General features: G+C 48.3%; 1 protein-coding gene across 1 annotated transcript in view; it reads left to right on the top strand.

The window, feature by feature from the left end:
• Positions 1-601: 601 nt before the first annotated feature.
• The window catches only part of KCNQ3 (potassium voltage-gated channel subfamily Q member 3), a 300,717-nt gene continuing 292,124 nt past the window's right edge, over positions 602-9,194 (top strand). The window contains 2 exon segments of the mRNA XM_007447991.1: positions 602-649; positions 651-1,108. Coding sequence (XP_007448053.1) covers positions 602-649; positions 651-1,108 — 506 coding nt within the window.

Here is a 9,194-nt window from a genome sequence, read left to right as displayed (position 1 = left end):
GGGGCTGAGTCCTGAGCTAGGTTTGTTCCCTCCTCCTGGGGGAGTCCGCGTGATGAACAGGAACGTCTCAGCTGTCCTGGGTGGCGGGGGCTTTGACCTTAGAGTGCGCAGCCCTGGGACACTCTTAGACCACAACAGGAAAAGGGACCAAACAGAACCTAGATTTCGCTTACAGTGGAAGTGTACGCGTAAACAGCCACACGCAGAGCCGTGTTCAGGAACTTGGCTGGAAGCGTGACTTTGTCGGGCTGACTTACATGTAAGCTTGTACTGTATGTGCACACTTCCACTTAAATATGGTAGAAAAATGACCCCTCAGTGGGCCGACACTTGTTCTTTGTGAGAGAGAAAGGAGGAAAGTGGAAAGGTTAAACTCTCCAAACGTTTAGCAAAGGAGCTAAAAATGGTGCTCAAATCAACACCCCAGTTTTGCAGGACATGCGTCACCTCACGGACTCCAGCTCCTGCTTTACATATGGGAGGTGGGTCCACCAAGACCCATCTTAGAGGCAGCTGCTTACTGTGACCCAGGCTGCTCTAAGTCCTATGTAAAGTCCTAAGTCTTTATATTTGTAAAATAAAAAATAAATTTGTATGGATCATGGCATTGGAGTTCCCGGGCTCGCCGTCGCCGCCGCCGCCTCTTCCACGCACCCCGAGCGCCCCTTCTTCCCGGAGCAGCTGCGGAGAAGGCGAAGCGGCCGGCGGGGGCGAGGCCGATGGGGCTCAAGGCGCGCAGGACGGCGGGGGCGGCTGGCGACGGCGGCGACGGGGGCGGCGGCGGCGGCGGGGCCCCTAACCCTGCCGGAGGGGACGCGGCGGCGGCGGCGGGCGACGAGGAGCGGAAAGTGGGGCTGGCGCCGGGCGACGTGGAGCAAGTCACCTTGGCGCTCGGGGCCGGAGCTGACAAAGACGGGACCCTGCTGCTGGAGGGCGGCGGCCGCGACGAGGGGCTGCGGAGGACCCCGCAGGGCATCGGGCTCCTGGCCAAGACCCCCCTGAGCCGCCCTGTCAAGAGGAACAACGCCAAGTACCGACGCATCCAAACTTTGATCTACGACGCCCTCGAGAGACCGCGAGGCTGGGCGCTGCTCTACCACGCGCTCGTGTGAGTACCGGGCCGCTCGGGGCGCCCCTCGGAGGCGGCGTGTGGCTGGGGGTTCGGGGGGTGGTGGGCTGGAGCTGGGGATGGCTCTGAGGCTTCAAAGTGCAGGGGCGCCCGTCCGCCGAATTGGAGACCAGCCTGCCCTGTGCTGTGTAGGTGTGTGTGTGTGTCTGTGAACCACGCTCTGGGGGTTGGACACCAGGGCTTGAAAGATCCAAGCGTGGCTCCTCAGCTGATTTGGAGACCGCTTTGGCCTGTGTGTGTGTGCGCGCGGGTGCGCAGTTATGGCACCTTCTCCGGATGTTGGTATCCAAGCTTGAAAGAATTCTGTGGTTTTTCTAATTAACGAGGAGGTCGAACGGGATAATGCGGATCTTCCCATGCGTTCTGTGGCTCTGCTCGGGGTGGGTCCCTTCTACTTGGGTTCGCTGCTGACTTTAAATGATACATCCTGGAGTTGGGGATGGGAGTGGTACACTGCCCACAGTGGGGTGTGCGTGTGTGTGTGTGTGTGTGTGTGTTTGAGCGCGGGTGTCGATGGCTTTGCTTGTGCTACCTTCTTAAGGCTCCATTCTCGTATGGAAAGGAACGTGGTTTGCTCCAGCTGGGGACTTGGACTGGCCAAAATGCATGTTTTGGGATTCTTTTTAGGGAAGTTAACGAGAGAGAGAGAGAGGGATGGGGGGGAGATTGATTGTGATTCTAAGGCTCTAATCCTAGACTGACGGGTGAGGGCTTAACAGTGCCAGTAGGTGGGGGCCAGGGATAATTTTGGCTGAAACATCTCCATAATTTGGTCTTAATATCTTCTGAACTGCTTGCCTTTCTCTTGCTTTGACTGGGCAAGGGCAGCGGGAGTGTGAAGGGGCCTGGGCGGAAGGTTTGCCCCCTGGGGAGAGTCCCCTTCTAGTCCGGATGTAAATGCGTGGTGGGAAGGAAGATGGAACTTCTGCTCCTGACACTCTGGCTAGAAAATCCTGCTGTATTGGGGGAGAGGGCGAAGATGGTAGTGGTGGCTCCTCTCCAGGAGGGGAAATCACAGCTGGCAGCACGCACCTCAGGGCTGGCAGGGCACTTCCAGATACCCCTGTCTTCCTGTCTGTGGCTTAGTCATCCTGATGGCTGCTTCTTAGGAGGCTGTTCCGTTACCAGGGTTTTGGCGGGGAATCGGCCAAGACCTTGACCTTTCTTGTGCCTTTAGCAATGGATATTCCTCTCCGATTGACCCCATGACCTACGTGGTGGGAAGGAGTTCGGGGAGCCTTGGAGTTAAACACTACCTGCCAATCTTCCTTGGTTGGAAAGGCTTTTCCAGCTTTGGCCGCCAGGTGGAGGCGTCTGCACAGGACCTCAGGCTTGGCAACAGGTTTCATCAGAGAGGTTACCGAAGCCTGGAAAGGTGCCTTCCGGAAACTGAGGAACTAAGGACATCCAGCCAGGAACATGGGTTTCGGGGGGGTGGGGTGGAGGAGGGCTGTCCAGCCTTTGGCGTTCATGTCTGCGGGTATTTGCAGGTGTTAGTGAATGGATGGAAGGGTTAGCAATTGTTGCTCTTCCATTTGCTTTCTTCAGGTGGTAAAAAGGGGTTGAAAGATGTTCGTCTCTGTCTCTAGTGCTGTGTTTAGTTAAATTGAACTGAAGATAATACTGGAATATGCGATAATAAAAAAGGCACACGAATTATTTGAGTGCACACAGACGTAAACAGCCTCACATGTCCTTTTGCACGTAAATGGTGTTCAGTACGTGTTGGCTGACTTCCAAACCTGGGGTCCTACTGGAGTTTGTGGGCTCCCTCCTTCTTCTCCCACCTTTCCCAGCCAGCGCTCCGGCCCTGTCTTGAGCAGTCTGGGGAAGGGATAAGTAAGGCCTCAGTGTTATCCTTCTCTAGAATTATTCCATCACCTGGAAGCAGGTTTGGGGATGCCAAAATCTGTATGTAGCCTCAGTTTCCCAGAGAGGATCCAGGAAAATTTCAGACTATGGAAGGAGAAAGGCACTTTCACACATGCAAATCATTTATTTCATTTCATTCTCACCATGGTTCTATGATGTGGGAATTGTTCCCTACATTTGATAGGTGAAGATATGAAGACTAAAACAGATAGCACCACTTGTCCAGGATCCATAGCTGGAGCTCACATATGAATGCAGTGGGTCATCACTTGTTTTTGAGCCCGGATTCCAGTTCTGACCCTCTGCCAACAATTGTGGGACTCTGGGTATTTTACCAGGCATCCCTGGATGCCCCTCACCCCATTGGTAACAGAGGACTCTTAATCCTGCCTCTGCCTCCCCTTCATAGCTCACAGTTGGCAAATGGCTGGGAATGGAGTTTGGAATCAAAGCAGGGGCTGCTCAGAACCCAGGGAACCACAGTGTTAGGGAAACGGGACATGGCCTGGGGTGGCGGTGGTATCGGGATTCTGATTAATTGGGTGTTAGACAGGAAAACCCATTGGGCTGGGTTTGAGCTCCTGATACTGAAACATACCTGGTTAGTGGAGGCATTGTACATCCTTCCTCCAGTTGAGGAGGAAGTCTGGTCAAGTGAACAAAACCATACCTTTCATTGATGATTCAGGATTTTGCAAGCACTGAAATTCGTGCTTCAAAGCAGCCATTATCCTATTCTGGGCTGTGTTGAATGACAGAAGGCGGGCCAGGAATTTGGGCTGACCGTGGGCTCACAGGCTAGTGAACGCTCTTTTTAAATAAAATGAACCGGACCCATGAGATGTGATTTTTTTCCTTCTCTCCCAAAGGCAGGATACAGCAAATGTGAGAATCAAAGACCGCCCCCGTCCGCCCCCAGCCCACCGCCCCTGCTCCCTTTGCCTTAAATGCCCATCCCTTGCTTTCTCCTGGCTACTCACTTTCACCTTGGCCGAGTTCTCATGTCACCTCCTCTGGGAGGTTTTTCCCCCGACCCTCCAGCTGAGCTAGAATTGCCCCTCCTCGGCAGCATCCCCAAGCATAGGATTTTGCACTGGACTGATCTGCTTGCTCACCTCCCCCGGCAGAACTGAGAACTACTTTGAGGAAGGGCTGTGTTGTGTCTTAGTCACCTCAGTCCCCAGCAGGCTTCTGGGCTCACGGCAGTCACCCAGTAAGCATTTGCTGAATGGATGAGTGAACACATACCCTCAGGTTCACCCGGACTTTGTTCTGCATGGTTTTCCTGTTCTCAGAACAGTAATAAGTAGTCAGCATTACGGAACGTTAATGATGAGAATAGCTCTCAGAAGTCTCACGGTGGACAATAGGGGAGAGGTGGGAGACCACGCTGTGACCCCAGTAAGGCTGATCACTTCTCTGTATCTTTAGCTGCATGGCTGAAAAGGATTCTGATGCTGTAGAAAAGGGGCTGGACTTGAAGTTCACATCTGGACTCTGCCTTCAGTCTCTGTGACTTTGCATGAGCCGAGTTGGGGAAGATCTGTAAGTTGAGGGTGATAACTACCCATCATAGGGTGGTTTTTAGGCTTAAAGAAAGTAGTGTATATGAATGAAATTAGCCCAGTATTAGGCACGAAGTGTTTACTAGTTGATTCTGAAATAGGGTCTCCTTAAAAGTCATACACACCTGCCGCTGTGGCTGTCCTGAGGCTATCTGGGGACTCCCCCTTCCTAGCCTGTTAGTGGGAAGATGCTGGCTTCATCTTGGCATTATTGCTGGACTGGCACCATACAAGCAACCCACTACCCTGACCACCTCTCCTTGGCCAGTTGGCTATGATCAATTGATCACCTGTTGACCCACCAAGGGGAAATGATCACAAGAGATGCACACTGATTGCATTCTCAGGTGGACTGGCCCCTGGAACATCGGGCAGGCAAGGCTGAGAGGTGGGGCGCAAGGACCCAGCAGCTGCTCTGGAAGGTGAAAGGCCTGGCTGGTGGACCTAGCATATTGACTAAAGGAGCTATAGTCCTCAAGGTGGAGGAGAGACACTGGCCTCTCACTGAGACCCCTTAGTAAAGCAGAGTCTTAGCAAGTCTTTGAAGTAAGAGAAATTTGATTTCCCAAACTTGCTTTGCCTCTTACGGCCGGTACGTTCTTGGGCAAGTTGCTGGATCTCTGAGTTTCAGTTTCTTAGTCTGAAAAATGTTATCAATATAGACTCTTGTGGAGCTAAGAGCACCTTACATAGAAGTGCTCAATAATAGATAGAAATTTGTGTTGTCAATGTTAGTCAATAGAAATGCCTTCGCTGTGTAAGGTAGATTGCTAGTGGGAAGCAGCCGCATAGCACAGGGAGATCAGCTCGGTGCTTTGTGACTGCCTGGAGGGGTGGGAGGGAGGGAGACGCAAGAGGGAAGAGATATGGGAACATATGTATATGTATAACTGATTCACTTTGTTATAAAGCAGAAACTAACACACCATTGTAAAGCAATTATACCCCAATAAAGATGTTAAAAAAAAAAAAAGAAATGCCTTCCCTGTGCCTGGCACTCTTCTAGACATTGGCATTATAGCAGTAAACAAGATCAAGCAAAACAAAACAGTCTCATCTCTGCCCCAATAGAACATGTATTCTAATAACATCTTTTTTTTATTGGGGTATATAGTTGCTTTACAATGTTCTGTTAGTTTCTGTGGTACAATGAAGTGAATCAGCTATATGTATACATATATCCCCTCCCTCTAATAATATCTTAATAATATTCAGTATCACCTAATAATAACATTAGTATTAGCAGAAATCTCAGAGTTGGGCCATCTGGTCAACTTCCCAGACCAGGTGTAAGGAATCCCTTGAACTGCATCTCAGCCAGTGCTACAACTTGTAATTCATTACGGAAGGGATGGACTGCTGGATTCAGTTCTCTCAACTGTTCTGTTCTCTGACTCTATTCATCCCATTCTCTTCCTTTTCTGTCCCCATGTATCGTATTCTTTCTCATTTCCCACTAGATGTTTGTCTTCTTAACCATCTCAGTTCATCCTCACTTTTTTTCTTACCCCACTAATTTCCTCTTTGCATTCTCTTCCTCAGTTTTGTGGGTTTCCTTCTCGTTATTGCGAACCAAGGATTTTGAAAAGCTCTCATTCTTTTTTCAATAATTTTTATTTTATTGTGGCAAGAACACTTAACATGAAATCTACCCTCAACAGGTATTTAAGTGTACGGTGCGTTACTGTTGACTGTAGGCACAGAGTTGTACAGCTGATCTCTCCTCTTGCTTAACTGAAACTTTATGCCTGTTGGTTAGTAACTCCCTCTCTCCCCTCCCTCCAGCCCTGGGGAACCACCATTTTACTCTCTGACTCTATGAATTTGTCTGTCTCAGATGCCTCACATAAGTAGACTCCTGCAATGTTTGTCTTTCTGTGATTGGCTTATTTCACTCAGCGTAATGTCCTCAGGGTTCATCTGTGTTGCCACATACTGCAGAATTTCCTTCTTAAGACTGAGTAGTATTCAGTTCTCTTTATCCATTCATCTGCTGATGGACATTTAGGTTGTTTCCACCTCTTGGCTCATGTGAATAGTACCTCAGTGAACATGGAGGTGCTAATAGCTCTTTAATCCCCTGATAATAATATTTTGAGGAAATACTCAGAAGTGGGATTGCTGGATCACATGGTAGTTTTATTTTTAATTTTTGAGGAACTTCCATACTGTTTTCCAGCTGTACCATTTTGCATTTTCACCAACAATGTGTAAGGCTTGCAGTTTCTCTATATCCTCACCAACACTTAGGGTCTCGTTTTCTTTTGTTTGTTGTTGTTGTTTTTAAATAATAGCCATTCTGACAGGTGTGAGGTGATCTATATTGTATCATGCTTTCTCAGTGGTAAGAGCATGGTCTTTGGAGTCAGACCTGGGATTAATCCAACTTTGCTATTTCCTTGCGTTGCGACCTGGAGCAATTTGCTCAGCTTCCCTGGAGTTCAGTTTATTTATGATATGGAGATAATAGAGATAATATGATATGGAGATAATAACCTACACACCCAGGATTGTTGTGAAATTTAATCAAGGTGATGATATTAAACACCTAAACATTGCATTGTGTTGATTTGCAACCTCAGGAGTTCCCCAGCTGAAATCTGAAATTGGTCGGGTACATGGAGGGCAAGGAGAGACCGAAGAAAGAGGCAGGCCACTCTGGATGAGTAGCCTGGTTTAAGAAGCAGAGAACTTACATACGAGGCTTGTCTTGGGCAGCAAGACAGGTAGATCTCCACCCGCAACCGCCAGCATATTAAAAGTTTATATAGAGGCCTTCACAGGGTTCAGTAACACTATCCAGGTGGTCTCAACAACATATGCTCACTCAAGGCTGCACCCTTGAAAATAGCTCCCGCTGTGGGAACAGTGGGCAGAGTACATGCCCAGCACTGGAGGGATAAGGAGCCAGCTCACAGGTCTACCAGCGGTCAGGACCTCTCCATGACCTCCACCACGACCTCTCCATGACCTCCACCAGCACATTGTAGATTTAGTAAATATTGTTTCATGTTTGCTTCCCCTCTCAACCGTATTTAATCTGCCTTCTTCTGGTACCCCCCTCATAAAATCCATGCCCCCTCCCCTTTCTAATAATCTCATTTGATTTTTCTTCTCATTTTATGAACTTCCTGAATTCTTCCTGGCCTTCTTTCTTATGACATTTTCAAGCTGTTCAAGCAGAATGAAGAGGTCAGGTGAGGGGTGAACAACAACCCCCAACATCAGATCTCTGCGCAGCAGTGAGGCTATATGCTGGGAATGACAATGACCACAGGTGCCCCGTATTCACTTTCTAGAAAATGGGCTAATATCAAGTGGCCCTTCGTACTAGAAGGGAGGGTACCCAGTATTTCTCTTTTGTAAAATGAATGACAGATGCTGAGATTTGCCCAGGCTCTTGAAACTACTTTGGTGGTAGAGCTCGGATCACGCAGGAGTCCTCCACCCACAAGGTGGTGCTCTCTTCACCATGTCACGGTTCTCCTCTATAGAAGACAACGTACCAGAAGAGTAACAGAGAGGGACGGAAACTCTCCCTTCCAGGGTGAGGCGCTTTAGAGCTGCATTTCTGGAAAGTTCCCAGGGGAAACCAGTGCTGCTGGTCTGCAGACCACACTTGGAGTAAGGCTTCTCAGACTTTGATACACATGTGAATCACCTAGGCAGGAAGGCACCTTAAGAGAAATCTGGCAGACTCCACCTGAACCAAAGCCATCCAGCTTCTGTATAACGAGACAAACTGACCCTACCTTCCTCCTGAATAGTTCAGTGGAAATTTACAACATACCTGCAGTCGTGCCTAAAATGACCTGAATCTAATCATGAAGAAATAACAAAGTCAGAGTCAAATGGTGGGACATCCTGCAAGATATCTGGCGTGGTCTCTTTCAAAGGGTGCATGTCATGAAAACAAACAAAGATGAGGATAACTGTTTCAGTTAAAGGAGGCTAAAGGCACGTGACAACCAAGTGCAATACTTGAGAATCGACAAGTGGGACTGCATCAAACTTCTGCACCACAAAAGAAGCGATCAATCAAGTGAAAAGGCAACTATAGTAGGGGAGAAAATATTTGCAACCATGTATTTGATGAGGGGTTAATATCCAAAATATATAAAGAATTCATACCACTCAGTAACAAGAAAGCAAATAATCTGAATAAAAAATGGGCAAAGGATCTGAATAGATATTTTTCCAAGAAGATATACAAATGGCCGACAGGCACATGAAAAGGTGCTCAGCATTGCTAATCATCACGGAAATGTAAAATAAAACCACAATGAGATACCACCTCACACCTGTCAGAATGGCCATCATCAAAAAGACAAGAAATAACGAGTGTTGGCAAGGATGTGGAGAAAAGGGATCCCTTATGCACTGTTGGTGGGAATGTAAACTGGTGCAGCCACTGTGGGAAAACAGTATGGAGGTCCCTCAAAAAATTAAAAATAGAGCTGCCATATGGTCCAGCAATCCCAGTTCTGGATATATATCCAAAGGAGATGAAATCAGTATCTTAAAGAGCTATTTGCAGTCCCATGTTCATTGCTGTATTATTTACAATAGACTAGATTTGGAAACAGCCTGAGTGTCCATTGTTGGATGAATGGATAGAGAAAATGTGG

This window comes from Lipotes vexillifer, unplaced genomic scaffold (assembly GCF_000442215.2).
Source record: "Lipotes vexillifer unplaced genomic scaffold, Lipotes_vexillifer_v1.1 scaffold796, whole genome shotgun sequence".
NCBI classification, from domain to species: Eukaryota; Metazoa; Chordata; class Mammalia; order Artiodactyla; family Lipotidae; genus Lipotes; species Lipotes vexillifer.
This window is presented reverse-complemented; position numbering and strand designations above follow the sequence as displayed.